The following is a 21,905-nucleotide window of genomic DNA, read 5'->3' on the forward strand; positions in this document are numbered from 1 at the left end:
TAAAAAGTTAAATAGTAAGAAATTAAAGATTTATTTATTTATTTAAATGCTGAAATTAAATGCGATTTTTACAAGCGCTTACATAGATTTTACCTTAGCGATGGACTGTGTTTTGGGCCTGACCACCACAAATGTATTTATATAATATTGTAGGCAGGAAAAAAGGGAAAATTCTTACAAAGAGAAATGGTGCTCACTCCTCTCATATTTTTAGTGGACTTTACATTAAATTTAATAAGTAAACTACACTATAATTGTCAGAGAAAGGAGTATCATTCTCCGTGCTCCAGGTACCTAAGAATTACTCGAAAAAAGTCATATGATTGCCATATGTTATTATGGGTAATTTTTGAGTACTCTCAGAGTATCGTAAATGCGTATTTCTTCTTCTTACATTACTATGAGTCTAACTTATTAAATTTATAATGAGACTATAATTCATGTAACAGAAAAAAAAATACGCATTTATAATACTCTCAAAATATTCAATAATTTTCCTAAACAAAGAAAGTGTAAGTAAAATTAACCTTGAACAATAGAGTATGGATAAACACTTTTGGCCTTTTTAATGAGGCTACTCAGTTGAGATCAGAACTCACAACTCGTATAAAGTTAGCATTTAAGGAATTTTTTTTAAGTGAGCTGCCCGGCTAGCTAGCAAGGCTAGCTGGTAGTTTGGTTGTGTTGTTTAAATAACCATTTTTATTGTTTAAACAATACAATATATATTTTCACAAAATTTCAACAACGTTATTAAAATAACATTATTAAACAGACTTAAATTCTAAAATTTTTAGCATTGATAACACTGTAGAATTCTATCTCTAAATGCTATTTCTCTTTATTAATCTTCTCTCTCTTTTCAAATAAGGTGCCCATTTGGATTCAATGTTTTCCATTGAATCCTGAGCTGCGTTTTCTGATTTTTTTTTTTTCCCCCAGCCACACTATTTGATCAAGTCAACCGTGAACAATGCACTTGTATACTATTCACGGACCTATAAATTCTACTTTTCAACAACTTTTTCATTAAAAATAAGTCTCACGACACTATTTACACATTTAAAAATTATTTTTTTACCGTGTTTTCAATTTCAGTTTTCAATCTTAGTAAAAATAAGCTCAATCCAAAAAGATCCAAGGTATCCTCAATCGTTCTCTCTCAGCCACTCATTTTTTTCAGCCTCACTCTCTCTCAGACTCATGTTCTCTTCTTCCTTACTTCTCAAAAAAAAAAAAAAAATGTTCTCTTCTTCCGCTTTTGTGAGTCAACACTCCCAATCCTCTCTAGCATTTTTATTACACAAATTCTAGCATAAATAATTTTATATCTCCATGTCCCTGACCGAGTTTTTTCTTTTTATCTCCAGCTCCCTCGCTAATTTTTATCTCCATCTCCCTCACCGAATTTTTTTTTTCTGCTCTCTCCTCTCTGTTCTCATCTTAGAACCGAAGCTATGACGGTTTAGCTTTGGGTCTCTCTATGGTTTAGGTCATCTCAGAGCAAAGCGGGTTAAAGTTTCGTTTTGGGTTTTGTATTTCGGTGTCGCCGATTTGCTCCAGCTATTCGCCGATTCTCTCGGTTTCTCCGATTCTATCTTCTTCTGCATATAGGTAAGTTCTCTGTCTTCTTCGTAGATTCTCCTAGTATTTCGGTGTATACTTTTACTCTCTCGATCTTCTTGGTTTATATGTGTTGTGTTATGGTTTTTTTTTTTTTTTTCGAATCTTTTGCATCACCGAATAATTACTTGAATGCTTCTGATTATTTACTTAGGATTTATTTTCAATTTGTTGTGCATTTAGTTATGCATTAGAATATATGTATATATTTTGGACTCTCTTTGGACTGCGTTTTAACAAAAAGTATGATATTTGAAAATATGTCCGTTTCTACCTTTCTCAGTCAAAAAAAAAAAATAAAGACCTTTAGAATAAGACAAATATTTGAAAATATGACTATAAATTATAAACAGTAAAGAAAGAATATTCAAATACATGTGATGTATTTGAAAAAAAATTTTATAAACCACTTTACAATAATCCTACTCGTAGGATTATTGTAAAGTGATTTATAATTTTTTTTTTAAATGTAATTTTTTCATATGTCAAAATGACATTTTATTTATTTATTTAAAAGATGAGATTTTTTTCAGAACATATGATGCTAATGCACTTATATTCATAAGTTTACCTATAAAAACACCTAGAATGTCCATTTATCCAAACTGTTCTTATCAATTTGGTTGTGTTTTTTTGAGATTGAGAAAGAGAGAGATGAGTTCCATTACAACAACTACTACACCTCATGTAGTTTGCGTCCCAGCTCCACTTCGAGGCCACATTAACTCCAATGCTCAAGCTAGCCAAACTCCTCCACCATAAAGGGTTTCACGTAACTTTTGTAAACAGGGTATATCCACAAACTTTTACTATGGTCTAGAGGTCCCAACTCCTTTGATGGCTTGCCTGACTTTCACTTCGAAACAATTATAAGAGGAGTGAGAATCAATACGCTTCCTTACTTAGAAACCGTGTCGCCTAACTCGGGATAAAACTGAAGCTTCTCTTGGGGTTGGCAGACTGTTGGCTCAACCAATTTTGAGTCATAAAGTGAAAAGTTTTTTTTTTGGTTAATATAAAGTGAAAAGTTATTCAAGTTGGGCATTTTCTTATATTTAAATATTAATTAAATAACAAATTTAATTTTTTATATTTTTATTTAATATTTTTTTTCTTGCTTATTGGCTTATTGCGATGCAAAATTACTAAATAAATTTTTATATTCAAATTCTGCTAATATTTTCTTTTCCATTAATATTATAATTAATTCACGTAATCTTTCTTACAACATAGTCAATTTTAGATATAATTTTCCTTAATTTTAATTTTTTAAAATTGTTTCTACGAACACAACTATAACAATTATTGTTACCCAAAATATACAAATTAAGTAACACACTTAGTATAAAAAGCATGGGAAAAGTTAAAACCAGCCACATTTTTTTTAATTAACTATATATTTTTAAAAACTTTTGATACAACTTTCATAAGAAATTTTAGGTTTTTTTTTTTTTTTTTCCTATAAAAAGTTTTTAAAACATTTTCTAAACTAATGTTCACCTGTAAACCTTTTCCATTAAAAAAATAATAAAAATAAAAATAAATAAATAAAACCTTGAACTAGATGTTCGCGTGGACAATCAGACACAAAACATAACTGGCAATAGAAATATAGTTTTTTAATAAAGGAAAAAAGTAATAATAAAGATTCGATGTTGGAATTAATGTTCACGTGGCTCCAAAGTCCAAACACACAAAACGGAAAAAGTAAAATAGAAAAAGAAGTAAAAAGGAAAATATAATGACCTCCCATGAGAAAAAGAAACAGAAGCAGTAAAGGGCATCAGGTCTGGGGAGGTGGAGACTTTCAGACCCGGGGGTTAGTGCCGGTAATGTGGCGGAAACGTGGTGGCAACAACAGTGTCTAAGTAAGTGGCAGAGCCTGTACTTAAGTTAGTGAGAGAGAGAGTTGGATCTAAAACATTCTTGTTTCTGTACCCGATTAGGTATCCCTTATTTGTCACATTTCTATTCATAAGATGCCTTCCCATTGAAGAAGGATACTATACGATACAGTTTTAATAAAATAGGACAACATTCATTTCGTCCTTCTATGCATGCATGCTTGGCATACTATTATATTTGTTGTGACATACCAAAACTTGCGTAGTAAATAGTTGAAATTTGTTGCTGCGGCTGTAATAGTCTTAGATTGATTTTGATTTTATCTTTTATTTATCCATTTTGAAATTATATTTTGGACGACTGGTCATGGTGGATTAGCACATTATTTTATTCTAAGATCCCTTACATAATGTAATATCACAATATCTAATGCATTAGATTGTTACCATTATTTTAATGGGAAGTTGAACATAAATGTGATAGTCAATTTAGAAATCATCCTCCCTTCAATTTTTTATTTTTTATTTTTGGCTTGAAATCTTTCTTGAATCCTTATTGCACTCTTGGACAAAACTCTCAAAGTTATATTATTCAATGGGATTAGGCCAACGGACATCTCAAAACAGTGCATTCGTCGTCCAGCAATAAATTTTTGAATTAGATTGCTAATTTGCTATACTCTAGTCGTATCAACTATAGATTTACCTGCTCCTTTGTTTATCTTCGTATTCAATAGTCACATGACTCGCTTGAAAAATTATGTTCGGCAGTTTGTTTATAAAAAGGCCTAGATCGACCCTTTCTAGTTTCTACAGAGAGAGAGAGATGGGTTCCACTACAACAGCTACTAGACCTCATGTAGTTTGCGTCCCAGCACCACTTCAAGGCCACATAAATCCAATGCTCAAACTAGCCAAACTCCTCCACCATAAAGGCTTTCACGTAACTTTTGTAAACACAGAGTATATCCACAAACGTTTACTCTGGTCTAGGGGTCCCAGCTCCCTTGATGGCTTGCCTGACTTTCACTTCGAAACCATTACCGATGGACTCCCGCCAGTAGACGCAGATGTCAGCCAAGACATCATCGCTCTTGCTGAATCCACCACAAAGGCTTGCCTACTCCCACTTTGCAACCTCATCTCCAAACTCAACGACACTTCGTCTTCGAATGTGCCTCCTGTTACCTGTATTGTCGCAGATGGTTGTATGTCCTTCACTCTTGATGCTGCTGACAAGTTTGGAATTCCGTGTGTGCTTTTCTGGACGCCTAGCGCTTGCGGCTTCTTGAGCTATATGCATTATCGCCATCTAGTTGAACGAGGTTTAATACCCCTCAAAGGTATAATTCAAATCTTCAAATTCCTTGTATTTTTTTATTATATATTTTTAAAACTGATTTTTTTTTTTTTTCAATATCACGAATCTCTATTTTGAAGAAAGAAAAGAAAATTAAAATATTTAAAAAAGGATGAAAACCATATAATTTCTCCATTTCTCCATTCGAAGGAGTTAATAGTATGTACCGATAACTATTTTAGTTTATTAGTTAGAAATACAAATTATTTTGGTACCTACTAATATCAATATACAATTTCAAAATTATCGCTCTATATATTATTTATAAAATGACTATAAAAATCCTTAAATTTAAAAAGCATATTTCACTAAATATGTTGATTTCTTGCTCGAATATCAATCCATTAATAATATAATAATAATGAAGCAATAACCTGATGTACTAAATGGTAATAATAATAAAAAGATGATATTAATTTTTTTTAAATAAAAAACACACAAAATTGCTTTCTTAACATCGTGAGTGGCTCTTCTCAAAAAAAAAAAAAAAAAAAACAAAAAACAAATTGAGTGGTAGCTAATAAAGGAGTATGTATTTGAAATTGGAAAATGCTAACTGATCATGCTTTTAGGATAATGGTTAACAATCTATTCAAAGAAAGTTTTTATGGGGAAAAAAAATTAATGTCTTAACAGTTTTTTTCATTTCCTATAAAAGAAATATTAAAATTTTCTTAAAATAGATTATTAACCATTATTCTAAAGACACTTATTAGCATGATCCTTTGAAATTTTACAATAGTTCATTTGTTTGGCATTTAATTTAATAAGTTCACATGAGATGTCAGAATACAGAAAACAAGAGCCACACGCACAACTCAAGAAAAAGGAATAGTGCTCCTTAGTTTACAAATAAATCATCTTTTTTATAAATAAAAATAAAAAAAGAACAAGAGAGGTGCAACCTTGGTCAAAATGAAGGAGGCAGAAGGAAGAGAGAAGCAGTTGTAAAAAAAACATGAGGGGGAAGGAGGAGGAGGTGCGCAAGAGGGGGGGAGGGGGATGGGACATTACATGCAGTGGAGGTTCAAAATTTTATTTTAGGGGGTCATTCAATATCATGGTGAAGAGATTGATAATGACCTTTTCATAAATATTTTTTTATTTAATCTTGATTATTAAGATGATAAGATGAGTTTTTTTTTTTCTCGTAAGTACCTATGATTTGAAGGACGAATTTTCAAATTAACACGAGTTATCTTAGAAGATGAATCTTGTGGTATACATAATTTTCTTATCATAACTTTATCCATAGTACTAATTAATTAAATAATAAAAGATAAACTTAAGTTTATTGGACATATCACCCTCAAAAAAAGTTTATTGGGCATATTGTTTCTTAATATAATAAAGATATTAATTATTGTTGCTAAGATTAATTATGGTTGTTAAATGGTCTTTAATTATTATTGCTTACGTTCCTAAATATATTTATTTCTTACAATACTTTAATTTTTAATTTGTAATTTTTTAAATTTTTACTCTTTTTTATTCTTTTATTTCAATTCAACTAAACTTTAACAACTTAGTGTTTGTAATTCATTAAGAAAATTTTTTGTTGTCTTATACATTACTCTATTAAGAATTCAACACAACAATACAATCATTTAAAAAAAAAAAAAAAAAATTGCCTTCACTTCCCATTGTCCTACGCCTCACTCCCACTACTTCACATTTAATTATCTCTTAGTTTCTACACTTTTCTACTCACATAATTTTTCTGAGATTTAAGATCAACAAATTACTAATTTTTTTTGTTTGGCTTGCTATTTTTCTTGATTTTAGATCAAATTGGTTTTTTTTTTTTTTCCTATTTGTTTAAATGGCAAGATAAAGGTAGGTGTTGAATCGATTTATTGTTGGACTTTTTTAGGGTGGTCAAAACAAAATATTTTTAAAAATATTAATTTTTTCCCAACTTAGGGGTTCATTTGAATCCCTTGGATTTGCTACGACTGACAACATGGGAAAACAACTAGCGACAATGGCAACGTGAGCTTTCTGCCACTAACTTCTTTTTTCTTCAAGTTTTTTGTACCGCCTGATTTTCATTTTTTGGAGATATCTGATATTTGAGGGTATGTTAAGTATAGTCCAATATTTTAAGCAGTACGATTCAAGGGTTTTTTTGTACCAATTCACCCGTCAATAGATGAATTTTGATTGTACCAATCGGTATGGTATGGAATTAACTCCATTGGATCATTTCTCTTATTTTGTATCATCATATATTGATAGTGTTAACTCATAAATAGGAATGAGAAATGTTAATGAATACTCCAAGAGCAATGGTTTAGCATATATTTTTTAAAACATTTTATGTGAAAAGAAGAAAAAATTAATTTCTTTGATGGCTTTTTATATTTTTAAAAATGATTTATATTAACAACTGTCCTAAGATCACCCACTAACAAGACTCATTAGGAATTAGTGGACATATAGTATATTTTGATTTGTTGAGCATATAGGTATACATGTGCATGGGAGATGCAATAATATTTTTCTATTTCTCTCTCGTGTGCATTACTAATGTGTCACATCCAATTTTTCTTTTCTTTTTTGGGTAATAATATCACTTCCAATTATCATACAGGTTAACTTCAATTTACAATCAAACATACAAATGAGAAGTCTATATGTGCATGGGAGATGCAATAATATTTTCTGTATATCAGTCACACTCATAATAGCCATCAAATTATCAAGTTTGAAAACTTGAATTCTACTTTATTTATTTATATATATATTGAAAAATTGAATGCTACTTCTTTATATATATATATATATATATATATATATATATATTACATTGAAGTGGCTAATCACAAAGATCAACCCTACTTTGGTGTGATTTACAGATACGAGCTATCTAACAAATGGATACTTAGAAACTACAATCGATTGGATTCCCGGGATGAAAAATATTCGTCTTAAGGATCTTCCAAGTTTTGTTAGAACTACAGATGAGAATGACATCATGCTCAACTTCAAAATCCGCGAAACTGAGAGAGCTCTAAGAGCTTCAGCTATCATTTTGAACACATTTGACCCATTTGAACAAAAAGTGTTGGATGCTCTATCTTCCATGCTTCCTCGTGTATACACTGTTGGACCACTTATGTTGCTGGCTGATCAAATAAAGGACGATAACTTGAAATCAATAGGTTGCAATCTATGGAAAGAAGAATCGGGTTGTGTGGAATGGTTAAATTCAAAAGAACCCAACTCGGTAATATATGTAAATTATGGTAGTATAACTACCATGACGCCTCACCAGGTCAATGAGTTTGCTTGGGGGTTAGCAAATAGTGAAAAACCCTTCTTGTGGATTATAAGGTCTGATCTTGTGGGAGGCAATTCAGCTATTGTTCCTTCTGAATTTGTTACCAAAACTAAAGATAGAGGCATGTTAGCAAGTTGGTGTCATCAAGAACAAATCCTAAAGCACCCGTCAATAGGGTGTTTTTTAACACATAGCGGGTGGAATTCAATGCTTGAGAGTGTGTGTTGTGGAGTTCCAATTATCTCTTGGCCTTTTTTTGCTGAACAACTGACAAATTGTCGATATTGTTGTGTAGAGTGGGGCATTGGTATGGAGATAGATAATAACGTCCAAAGAGATGAAGTGGAGAAACTTGTTAGAGAATTAATGGATGGTGAGAAAGGAAAAGAATTGAAGAAGAAGGCAATGGAGTGGAAGATAAAGGCAGAGAATGCTACCAAACCTAGAGGTTCTTCTTACCAAAATATGGACAAATTGATTTCCCAAGTTCTCTTAGCTGGAAATGTTTGAACCAAATGAAGAAGACTTTCTAGTTTTCAATGATCTTGCACTCTCGGACTCATCTGCAACATCTAATCATTATAAATATTTATATAATCTAGTCCCATTTTTATTGCAATAAATTCCAATTAATTATGTAATTTGGTTAAATCAATATTCTATTTTGTAATGTTGTGCGTGTGTATTTTTATGTATTGTACTATTTTGTCCATTTTACTTTTGTTATGACATTTAGATTTTTGTGCATTTCGTAGAAAATTTCTACATAATCAAAGAATTTTATTTCATCCCGAATTTTACTCATGAATTCTTTCCATTAGTGAATATTTCTTTTTTCTGATCTTTACTGTGTGTATTTCTATAATTTTCTCTCTGTTGTATTTTCTTCTGAATCAAATTTATCTTTTAACTTTTTTAAAGTTGAATTTAAATTCTTTATGAATGGTTGGAAATTAGGGATTTATAGATGCTTCTAGACCTTTTTGTATTGGTGAGTTTTGTCCTTCTTCTTCTTCAAACAATCTTAAGTTTACTGAGTAGCATGGTATACAAACTTGTGATTCAATTTGTAGTCCTTTTAATTTAAAATCTTGATCTCTTCTTAAAGGTTCTGTTTTTACAAGTGTGGTACAAGTTGTGCGTGAATGATGTGATCTTTCTTTTATCATTAGTAGTGATCTTGATCTCTGCTCATCAAAACTTATTCTGACTATACCATATTAAGTTATTGTTGAATGTAATCTATATATTTCTTTGGTTGGATATTTAGGAATATTCCAATCATTTAAACCTATGTTTTTATCTTGAAGTTGATATTTTTCTTCATTTACTATGTCAGGTATCGTACGTAATGATGGTTGCGATGACCTAGAACTTACTGAAGACTTATATCGATTTGAAAACTCTTTTCATTTTTAGAATCTGATTATCTGAGATTTTCAAGTTGTCTTAAAATATATTCTTTCAATTACTTTGTTTTATTAATTTAATTTAATATGATTATTAACACATACCCTCTCATGCCCTTTCGCTCAGGCCTCACCTTTGGAATTATCGTTTGGGATTGGGTATTCTTGTTCAGGTGGTTTTAATCCATGCTAAACTTGAAAGAGACACTCAAAAGATAATTGGAATGAAGACTATTATGATATAACTTGAAAATCTTCTCAAAAATGCATTTAGGAATAGAGTAGACTGGTCCAAAACAAATGAAATAACTAGAATCAAAACTACCAACAAATGAAATGGCTCTGAGACCAATGAGGTAGCGGATTGTAACATTATGTTTACTTTAAAGTAGAATGTAAAACTTAAAGTAAAATGTAAACCATGAGGTGCAAATTCCTTGTTTTGATGAAGTATTTTTTTACCATGCTTGCGTGGATGTAGTCATAGTAACAAAATTGAACAACTTGACTGGACTTTTTTGGATTTTCAACTTCTAAAATATCAGATGGGTGAGTTCCCCATTCTTGAATTTAAATAATCCTTTTGATAAAGATATTGTGGTAGATTATTTTGGAAGGCTTTTTTTTTGTTCTTTTTTTGAGTAAATGTTACAAATAGATTCAGCCATTCAGGGTAGAAAATGATATCTGCATAGAATCTTATTGACTTTAGTTGGATGGGTTGGAAAATAATTTTTTGTAAGATGGCAAGTTATTTTAAGTATTTTCGATTTTGAAATTGAATACGTTAAAAGGCAGCCAAAATTCAATCCCTGATGATCTTATCCATGAATTTATGCAAAGTAAAGATGTTAGATAAAAAATTCCAAGAAGTCCTCAAAAGCAAAACTTAGTAAACCAAAAGTACCTAAGCTTATTTCCCCTAGGACTTATAATTAAAGGAGTTTTTTTATTATTTTTTTTTCTTTTGTATGTTTCAAGTCTTGCTTACAAGTAAAATGAATTTCTTTTTTTTTTTTACAAAATCTTTGTGATGGTTTCATGATGCTCTCACAAAGTATGTGCTCGAGAGTCGAGAGGGGTAAAGACTTAAGACCACGTTAAAGAAGAGGAGGAAAAAAAAGAAAAAACTGTCAAATAACTTATCATGCACAAAGTTGAACCAAATACCAAAATCAATCAATGGCAATTCTGCAAATAGCTTCAGAGGCTCAAATCCAACATAATATTAGCTTGGACCTCGAAGAAAACAACCAAAATGAAAGGGGCTTTAGGTTGAAACTTTCATATATAATGAGGGAAGGCGATTGATAATGATATTGCTTTTGAGTGGAATTAGTTTATGCTGCCATTTTTAGGTTGCAGCTTGTTTTGTGTTAGCATTTTTGGACATTTTATGCTAACAGTCGTAACCCATTACATTGTGTCGGATTGCTGCTCCAGTTAATGGTAATTTTTGGAATCTCACAGCACACTCTATTACTGTCGGGCTAATTGTGAAGTCTTTAATTAACTAAAGAACATGAAAAAAGAGGTTAAATGAAATATAGAGAAAATAACATAGTGGTATAAGAGGAAAATAACAGTAGAAGAAATAAGTAGTTGAGAGCTTCGAAGCATTTACTACAAATTTAATACATATTGTATTTTTATTGCGCTGAAAAGCGTGTCAAAATTAACCATATAGGAGAAGGGGAAGTCAAAATTAACAACCTAGTTTCCTAACTAATTGCACCATTAAAAGTGCTTATAAATCCCAAAATTTTCAAGAGGCCTTAAAGTGGCTAGGAGGAGACTTGGCTTTGGGATTGGCGACGTAACTTGTGAAATTGAAAGCTAGTAAGGAGAAATGATTGGTGGACTTGGTTGCTAGCAGGAGCAAGGAGTTCAGATACATCTACATTACTTAGCTTGGAGGGTTTTGTAAGTGCAATGTACTACAACTATTCTCACTAGTGGATTCATTGGTGCCATAGGCCCAGAGAGCTTTTTACTTGTTCTGAGTTTTCTCTTTGTAAACACATCTTCATGTTTGGGTGTGTGTGTGTAAAATTTGCTGTTATTTGATGTGTAAATCCATACATTAAGGGTTAGTTTGGTTGGAGGGGTGGAAAATCAGAGGATAGAAAATTGGGAGATGATAAAAAAGTTCTTATTTTTCCCTTTTGGTGTTTGGTTTGAGAGTAGAAAAGTGGAGGTATAGAAAATATAGTTTGTATAAATATAGTTTTTTTTTTTTTTTTTTTTTTTTTGAGATAGTATGAATTTAGTTTCATGTTCCTAATAGATAAAAAAAGTAACAAGTAAGAAAAAAAAAATACAGATGAACAAAAAATAAAAGCACCAAAAGTACAGAAAGGGACAGAAAAAACTAAAGAAGCAAATTAGAAAAAATGAAAAAAAAAAAAAAAAAAACTAAAGGAGATTAATAAGAAAAGGAAAATGACTAAAAACTAAAGAAGGAAATTTATTTTAAAAAAAAAAAAAAAAAACAGTTGACATGTAAAAAATTGACAAAATGGAAAAGAAAGCAGGAAAAAAAAAATTTAGACACTGTGAACAGTAGAAACCCAACACATTAGCAGAGGGGATTTTTTGTCTAAACATTTTCTCTCTTATTTTCTCCCCAATTTGGGAAGAAAACATTTTAGTGAGTCAGGAGAGAAAATACTCAGGTCCCACCAAATTTTTTTCTCCCTTCCTTCCAACCGAACACTCATTAAAAACATCATCTCTCCACTTTTCTCTCCTTTTTTTTTTCCCCCTATTTTACCTCCAACCAAACATACCCTAAGGCTTCGTTTGGGAGTTCATAAGAGAATGGAATGAAATTGAATGTATTTAAGTAGGGGAAATGAATGGAAAGGAAATGAATGAAAAAATGGAATGAAATTAAGTAACCGTGTTTGGATGTTTTAAAATAAATGAATGGAAATAAATAAAATGTAAGTAACCTTATTTGGAAATAACATAGAATGAAAGGAATGAAATTATTTTATGAAAATATTATTATTAGATCTTTATTTTAAAATAAAAGGCTGAACATATAGATTTTTTTTTTCAAGAGAAAATTGAAATCATTCAACAAGAAGAGAACCAGAGCACAATGCATTCAAAAATAATAGAAAAACAAATAGAAACAACATAGAGCAAGAGCCCCAAACAAGAGGTACATAGTACCAACTTAGACCACAACGCTAGACCTTGCTAAAATTGTACCCTTCGTTTCTAGCAAAGTCTGCTATCCAGTTTGGTATATTTGCATATAGAGGTATTTTGGGAGGTAAAAGATTCATTAAATTTAATTTCATTCCTTTTAATTCCTCTCATTTTGGGAAGAATAAAAAATTTAAGGTTTTAAGAGAATATAGAAGAATAAGTGTTTCCTCCAATCCATTTTATTCCTTCTCATTTAAACTCCAAAATAAGAGAATGGATTTTTCATTTCCTTCATTAAAACTCCCAAACAAGGAAAGATAAAAATATTCTAAAATTATTCTTTTTATTTTTCTATTCCATTCTCCCAAACAATGGCTAAATCAAAAGGTAATAATTAATTGAGCTTAATTATGTAAGTAAACTTAAAATTGGTAGTTAGCCATAATTAGGGGTATAAACTTTTTTTTTCCAACCTTTTTTTTTTTTTTTTAATTTAAAAAGTCTTACTTTCTCAAGTACCTTTTCTTTTCTTCTTCTTTTTCTTTTTATTCTTTATTTTTTATTCTTAAATAATGACTTCAGTGTTATTTTTGTATTCCTTTTTTAATGTTAGGTCTCATTGTACTCTTGACTATTGTTGGGGACTTTCTTGAGACAAGGGCCGAAATTGCGAAAACGGCTCAAATCTCCCCTTAGATTCTTTAGAAGTGTTTATTATGGAGAATCAAGCCCAAAATTCCAAATGTATAATGAACAAAAGGCTAATGGTGCTTTGACAAGAGAGAATCAAAATGCTAATAACAAAAGTGCAGAAAAAATATAAAAATATAACAAGTCTGAAACTTCAACCCACAGTCACCCAAAGGAGGAAATTGAGAGAGGTTGTGAGAAAGAGAGGGAAGGTTCCCCTATACCCATATTTCCACTCCTAAGGTTCGAAATTGTAAGAATATTTCCTAGCTCAATGGGTTTTTGCTCTCAAGTTTCAACTCTATGGGGAAAACATAATTCAACAAGTCTAAAACTTTGACCCACAGTCACCCAGAAGAAGAAATTGAAAGAGGTCATGAGGAAGAGAGGGAAGGTTCCCCTGTACCCATATTTCCACCCCTAAAGTTCGGAATTGTGAGATTGTTAATCGGATGAATGGGTTTTTGTTCTAAAGTTTCAGCTCCCTAGGTAGAACATGGTTGGTTGTTTTTTTAGTTGAAGAAAGACTCTTGTATTAAGCTTGGGGTGTTGCTCTCAGAGTAAAACCTCTTCCCTAGATTTGAATCTGATTGTGGAATTTATATTGAGTTTGGGGTGCTCAAAGTGATTGGTTTTTAGTCAATAGAAAAGGATTTGGACCCCAAGATGTTAAGCAAGTAGTAATTTTTAGGTTTACTTTTGTTTGGATAAAAGGAAGGATTACTTTTATCATCATTAAGGGAAATGCTTGACTAAACCCTCATTGGCTCCTCATTTTCCGTTGTTTCAGACCATTGGGAGGCTCAACTAGATGAGAGCTAGCAGCTAAAGTTGGCCAATGAGAGCCAACCATTTTTAAAGGAAAAAAAGGGTTCGAACAGAAACTTTAGGCCACAGTCACCCAGAGCATAAAAGCTATTTTGGAGTGGAAATTTTGGATACAAGACCTCCTCTATGAGCCTGAGGTGCTACCAGTGTCCCTTGCCCACTTGGTAGCACGCATGGGTTGGGCTCATGCAAAAGGTTCAAAAGGAGCCGACCCATACCCTCCAAACCACACTTCTTCAATTTCCCATAAGTTGCATGGGCTTGATCCATGCTTAAAAGAATAAAATATAATATAATACATGAATTGAGCTCACAAGGAAGTCGAGCTTAGCTTGTTTGAATTGGGCTTGTACGAAATGTGTTGCGAAAATGGGTATCAACAACTATTTAGTTGATTGATAAACACATATACCTAACTGGCAAATGCATAAACCCTAAATTTAGATGTTAGAAGCTTTTGACGTTTTAAATAAAACTTATAAAAAGGTTTTATGCATTTGTCCAAGATTTGTGGTCTAAATATTGATTAAATTAGGGGCACATTATGCTACAATATTGTTATTAGACAAATTGGATTGATTTGAAAACTATTACTTGTACGGCTGATTGCATTATTGTTAACTATGTATTTGGTAGAGTGGATTTTAGGGAAGTTAAATTAAATAAAAAAAAATAAAAAAAAAACCCTACTAAGGAGGAAAAACTTTTTGGAGAGTGTTTGGATAGGAGGGGGAGAGGAGAAAAAGATAGTAAGACTCAAGTGTCTTCTCCTTGAGCCCACTAAAAAGTTTTCTCCCAAAAATGGAAAAAACTGACAGAAAAATGGATCAATTATTTGGACAAAAATGTCTTGCAATGTTCTTCACTTCTTCTTCTCACTTTTTTTTTTTTTTTTTTTTTTTTTTTTCTTCTTTGTTGTCTAATACTGTCCAAAGTTCTTTGTTTATTACTGTTGGAATTATACTTAAAAAGTAATAATTCAAGAGAAACAAATATAATACATCTATCAATTAACAATTATATCATGTGCATATGTAATAAAATCAACAATAAGATGTGAGAAATTTACATACTAGATTATGTTATTCAAGGACCTCACAAGCAATCAGGATGCTCTCCCCAGCTGGTCAGGATTAATAAGAGCTTTATTTTCTCTTTCACGCCCCCTTGCAAGTGTGGCCTTGACAATATTTATAATATTTAGAAAGGACATGATCAGCCATAAAATCCTTCCTATCGTAATAACACTTCATGTAACAGAAATGTTACATTTGTTAATAAACAACTTTATTAATTAGATTCATTAATGAAGAAGTTTATTAATATGTTATTACTTTTGTAATTCCATGCTAATACATGGATTCATCTATCGTTCATATCCAGAACTACTATAATAACAACATCTTTAATAGGAGTTCAAGTTACTGGTATTGACACGATAGATTTATTAAAGCCAACACTCAACGTGCATGAATCTCATTATGGAAGGACTTCCGAGATTATTATGTACTAACCATCGAAAGACTAGCCCTTATTGTCTTCCATAGTCTGAGCAATTTTAACTTGCACCTCCCTTCCATCATGGTCCAACAATGTACCTATCAGAATAGGCTACATCATGATGGATATGGTCAAGTCAAGGACTACAATGAATGCATTCATAATCTTAGTCTACTAAATCAAGTAGACCTATTTCAATATATCAATATCTTACATCATAAAAATATTGCATAATTTCACAAGAGACTGAATATTTATTTGTTAATAATAGAGGCATCATACATATTATGTTGGGCCACATTATTCTAACAATTACTTTCTTTATTTAACAAGGGAATATGAGTAAATTTATATAAACTACATTTTTCATCTCTTAACTTTTCTATCTTCTAACCAAATACAAATGAGAGAAACTAAAACCTCTTTTATCTTTTCTATTTTTCGTCATTTCTGTATTTTCTATCCTTCCACTTCTCATTCTCTCCAACCAAACCTATGCTTCCGTTTAATAGAATAAAGTTTTAAAGTTATAAATACAATAAGATAAATAAGTTTAAAAAAAATATTTGAAAATTTTATTGGAAAAAACAACCCTTTGAGAAAGCAACCCCTGTACTACACTACAGTTTCCTGTATAATATAGGCATAAAAAACTTTGATTACTGTCCAACCCTTTTGACAGGTTTCTTTTGACACACATAACAAAGTTGGAAGCCAAACAAAAATGGGTGGTTAGAGCATTCATATCTGATATTTATAAAAAAATTATTTTTGACATAAATTGTAACACCCCAAACCCAAACCAAGGATTTAGATGCACAACCTGTCTTAGACATACTCAACAATAATATAATGGAACAGAGCGTAATTAAATATCCACAAATAAACTTCAAATAATCAAAATCTTTCCTATGAAATCCATAAAACAAAAACTTTAACAATAAAGTCTCCAAATACATTCTCAAAGAGTTCCACAAATGCCAAACTTACTATCCTAAGAAAATATACTAAAACAATCCCTCAACTAACATAGCTCCAAAAGAAGTCTTCAATCTATGTCTCCAATGATCTACCACCAAAAGATATTCCACTGCTCTAATCTGAAAGGGTGGAGAAAGGGGGGTGAGCTAGAAGCCCAATAAGAGACTACATAACATGAGGATGTCTTTCAAAACAAAACATTAGTATCATTAACAAAATATAGTCTTTACAAAAAATTTTCTATAATATTGTAATCAATAAATAAAATAGTAACCACTTTAATTGGCCAAAATACACTAGATAGGTAGAAACAATTTAATATAGTAATAAACAATTTTTCCACTTGTAACAGCCAATAACAATAAAACAATAGTTTGATGTGGAAAACATTAAACATTAGCTAGACAAAGACATAAGCTGCTAAACACTCGGTGGGTGATTCCTATGGGGAACAATAACACTAACCTCAGAGAGGCAACACTGGCTCTAAAGAGCAAACAATAACACTGCACCACACCACAATAACACTACATCGGCCAAAGGCCAACACTTAACCCTGTGTTGGCAAAGGTTGCAGACTGTTTGGCTAACCATTTGAAAACATTCTTGACATGTACAGTTTCATAATAATATACAATAAATAATAAAATTCTGGTATATATTATGCATTTACAATGGTATAAGTTTTTGAAACTTCACTTTTGCAATTATATATATATATATATATACCAAAAATAATATAAATATATACGTCTTGAGAGACGTCATGTTCTGAAGTCCACTTACCTCTAGTTGCTAATACTCGTAGTCTAGATCCAAAATCAAATGAGCTTTTCCTCCACACCTAAAAGTAAAGGAGTAACATAATTATATAACTAATCCACCTTGACGTATACCATAAGGATGTAAGGGACACCTCCTAATAATTTTATGCTTATAGATCATATTATCCCACCTTACATATACATGGCATCCAATAAGATTCCTACCCGTAAGACATAGAAAGGATGCTATAGGTTTACAAATTTATTTCTACCCGTAGGACCTAGTAACCTGTATCATGCAGTGACAATAATTTAGAAACTTGAAACAATTATATAGATTACAAAAGTTTTGAAGCTAGCACCACTACCCATCTACGTAAATCCCAACAACAAAACATCTACTAGCTTAACCTATGTAGGATGTGATGCTACTCCACGTACATATATGAGGATATATTTCAAAATCAAATAAAATAATCCAAGTCTAAAATACACTTCCATGATAACTTCAATTCCTAAGCAACTGTTAGTATCATTCCAATATTTTCACTTTTTTTTCCTTCTGTAAAATTTATATTATTAAGTGGATAATAAATATTTAAGATAGTAATTAGTATTTAGATTGTGTACTATCAAGTAATTTATCTTTTTTTTTATATGGTACTTTAGTTTTAAAAAATCAAGTACGAGGTAAATTTTTTTCTTTTCATTTTTTTTTCTTTTGAAAATTTTATATTATTAAGTGGATTATAAATATTTATAATAATAATTAGTATTTAGGTTGTGGAGTGATTTATCTTTTTTTTTTTTTTTTTTTGGAATTTTTTTTTAAATTATTTTTTTTTTTTTTTTTTTTTTTTTTTTTTTATATTATTAAGTGGATTATAAATAATTAAGATAGTAATTAGTATTTAGATTGTGGACTGTGGAATGATTTATCTTTTTTTTTTTTTGTATGGTACTTTACTTTTAAGAAATCAAGTACTAGGTAAATTTTTTTTCACTTTTTTTTTCTTTTGTAAATTCTATATTATTAAATAGATTACAAATATTTAAGATAATGATTAGTATTTAGATTGTGGACTGCAGAATGATTTTTCTTTTTCTTTTTGTATGGTACTTTATTTTCAAGAAATCTGAAAGTTCAAATATGTGTATAAACACCCTTAAACGTTTAGACCCCCAAATTACAACTTAACCAATTCAAGCATTATGTCAAACAACTAGTGTGCGGAAAATTAACATAAGCTATAATATGGTATTGGAAAAACTATCTAAGCCAAATTAAAATAACAACCTACAGCAAATAATAAAAGGCAAAGATAAAAGGGAAGGAAGATGCAAACACAAAGACAACACGTGATGTGTTATCGAAGAGGAAACCGAAACCCTCGGCGTAAAACCTCTCTGCCACCCTTCAAGCGGTAAACAATCCACTAGAAAATATAGTTGGGATACATGGACAACAATAGACCCTCCAAGCCTAATCTACCCAGTGCACCTAAGCCCTCCAAGCTTCTTGCTCCAACGAGGTTGCGTCGAACCTTTTTCTTTTCTAGCTTCCCGGATTCCGCTACTAGACCGTAGCATCAACCAATGAAGATTGGTTCCTTCCTAACTGCTTTCCAAAAATCCAAACAGCCCTCTCATAGTGATGAATATGGTGAGAACAAGGTTTGGTAAAATGCCTCTCAAGGATTTGACAATGGAGAGGAAGAGAGTTGAGAAATTTGAAGAGACTCTAATGTATAGATTGTGGGTGAATCAATCTTGTTTTTCTTTAGAGTTTCTCTCTTAAAATTCTCTCCGGAAGCTCTCTTACATTTGTGGGTAAAATGGGTAATTATACTGGAGTGAGAGAGGAATATGAAACGTCAGGATTTACAAAACAGGGGTGGCTCGCGGCTTGACCTCGTGACTTGACTAAGTCGCGAGATCCAGTCGCGAGATGACCGTATGGCCAGTTGTCCTGTTTTGTCCTGTAGTGCTCCAGCTAGCATGACTGTTCACCTTCCGGCATGCTTGGCACGTGTGCTGCGTCTGGCGGCTTGCAGCCGCGAGTCACCCGTGAGGCCAAGCCGCGAGTCTCTGTTTTCTTGTACACTCTTGAGCAAACTTCACTCTATCTCACTCACTACCCTTACAACAAGCCCACCTAAATACAAGGTTACGAAATGCTGAAATATAAGCAAATGTGGCACGGAATAAAGCCAATTAGATGGTTGAATAAATTCAACTTTACAATCTCTCCCTTTGGCTATTCCGTGACAAAACCCTAAAACAGACTCTAGACTTAACATGTGAGTTGGGAACAGTTGAACAAAACTCACTCACACCTAACTCTAGAAGTTGTGAAGCACTTGAATTATAAGAACATGAAACTTCTGAAACACAACAATACACCATGATCATTGTATGCAGAAAAGCATGAAATGCATATGAAACAAGCTAAAGGTGATCAAGCAAAGATGAAGTGAAGAATCAAATCATGGCTTAATCAACCAAGTGAACACCATAAGGTAGTGATCACAGTGCTCATTCTCACTTGGAATGAACACATGAACATACAAGTTAACAAGAGCAAAGCAAGATACTTGTATACTCAACACTCAACCAATGCATAATACACTAAATATATGCATCTAGGAACAATCCTACAAGGGCACAAAAGTGACAGTACATAAATCAAAATGCAAGACATTTAGATATAAGTACTGATTTCAACATAGCATAAAAGGCTGCATCAAGCAAGGTACAAACCATAAAGCCTACATAATATGCATAAAAACATTAACCCTAAAAGCTTACATAAGCACATGGGTACAAAACACAAAATATTCTGAATAACATCAACAAAATATATAAAAGATTAAACCAAGAGTATAAGTTATGAGTTAGAAACAAATATACACCAAAACCGCAGTGTATCAAACCCATATAAACATTAAATACCCAAAACATAAGCATATATAAACAAAGTCTCTGATTTTGACAACTCCCCCTCAACACATTACTCCCCCTTAAGAGCTGCTTTTCTGCTTCTCATCAACAATCTCATCAACAACAGAAAGAACATCTCCCCCTTTTTTACTGGAATGGCCAAAAGGTCACTGTCCATGCTTGGTGGTGAAGCTGTCAAGTTTTGCAGACAAAATATCAATCTAGTCCTGCATGGCTCTCATCCTCTCAGAGTGCTCAGTCTGGACTCCTCTGATTCCATCAAGTCGTTCCAGAATGATTTGAAAAGCATCTGGAGGTGTATCTGAAGAAGTTGATGCTCTAGTCCTTTTGCCACTTCTCCTGGTGTTGAGGTTGATGCATGCCCTGCTGCCTCTGCCTCAGTCTCCATTGGGACACCCTCTCCTTCATCACCTTCATCTTCTTCTCCTGGAAGCCTAACACTTATCCTTTTGCAGGTAAGCTTGTTAATTGCAGAGGGTGTGGACATGTGACTGATGTCTTGTGGGATTAGAACACTCTTCTTTCTAAAGATCCTCATTAGCAAACTAGGAAAGATCAATTTTGGCCTAGAAGTTGTTCTAGTCTCATCCACAATAGTGTCATATATGTGGGAATTGATGTCAATGAATGTCTTTTCTTTAAGATCCATCAGAAAGATTGCTCTTGCACAGTTGATTGTAGTCAACTTCTTTATGGGATATAGGTTAAACATCATGATTATTGTTAGACACCTCATGTCCACTGGAAAAGCTGTGGTATTCAGACATTTCCCTTCTCTCTGTCCACTTATCCTTTGTTGAACAGTTTCAATAGATACAATCCTATCTTTGTAATTGACAAACTCCTGATCTTCTAATCCTTCAAGCCCTAGCACATCATCAATGACATGTGCATCCAAAGTAAATTCTTTACCTCTAAGCCAGCAGCTTAAATCATTCTCCCTTATCATAGCATTTGAATAAAACTCCCTAATCAGGGGTTCACACACTACAGGGAGATCACTCAGAAGCTTTTCCCATCCTCTCCCTTCAAAACAGCTGGGGATAAAGGAGTTTCTTAAATCCTCCAAATCTACAAATCTTTCTTGAATAATTCCTGCTTTCAAGAAGAAATCCTTGTATCTCTCAAAGTGTTGAACCGACCTAAACAGATTAGAATCCATTTTCAATCGTTTGTCAGCCTTCTTTGCAAGAGTTTTCTTCTTCGGAGGAGAGGGAGCCATCTGTGAACAATCAGAAGAGGCCACAACAACATAGTACAAAACATGTGTAGAACAAAACAGAACTTTGTTAGTGACAAGGACAAATAGCATAGTAAAGCACATAGATGCTCTCAATAGATTCACACAATAGAACATGCACATTCAGCACAGTAAACTTCACATCCACAATAGGAACATTTTGAATCAACTCATCAGCTCAAGTTCAGATAAAATAAAATGAACACTTAACTAAGCACATGATGAAGACCAAAAAGAAAACAACTAAAATAATTTCAAACTCA

General features: G+C 32.1%; 1 protein-coding gene across 4 annotated transcripts; it reads left to right on the plus strand.

Moving 5' to 3' along the window:
- Window positions 1–1,202: 1,202 nt before the first annotated feature.
- On the plus strand, window positions 1,203–8,844 carry LOC115969161 (7-deoxyloganetin glucosyltransferase-like). 4 transcript variants are annotated; one of them, XM_031088738.1, is made up of 3 exons: window positions 1,203–1,614; window positions 4,284–4,810; window positions 7,686–8,844. In XM_031088738.1, exons 2-3 carry the CDS (start codon window positions 4,294–4,296, stop codon window positions 8,618–8,620), a joined length of 1,452 nt encoding a protein of 483 aa, XP_030944598.1. In that variant the 5' UTR covers window positions 1,203–1,614; window positions 4,284–4,293; the 3' UTR covers window positions 8,621–8,844. The 4 variants fall into 4 exon arrangements, with proteins under 4 accessions (XP_030944598.1, XP_030944596.1, XP_030944599.1 ...); XM_031088736.1 differs by having other exon boundaries at window positions 1,204–1,614; window positions 4,239–4,810; XM_031088737.1 differs by lacking the exon at window positions 1,203–1,614 and adding an exon at window positions 3,175–3,491 and having other exon boundaries at window positions 4,239–4,810.
- The last annotated feature ends 13,061 nt before the right edge of the window (window positions 8,845–21,905 follow it).

Source organism: Quercus lobata, chromosome 11, assembly GCF_001633185.2.
Source record: "Quercus lobata isolate SW786 chromosome 11, ValleyOak3.0 Primary Assembly, whole genome shotgun sequence".
Classification (NCBI taxonomy): Eukaryota; Viridiplantae; Streptophyta; class Magnoliopsida; order Fagales; family Fagaceae; genus Quercus; species Quercus lobata.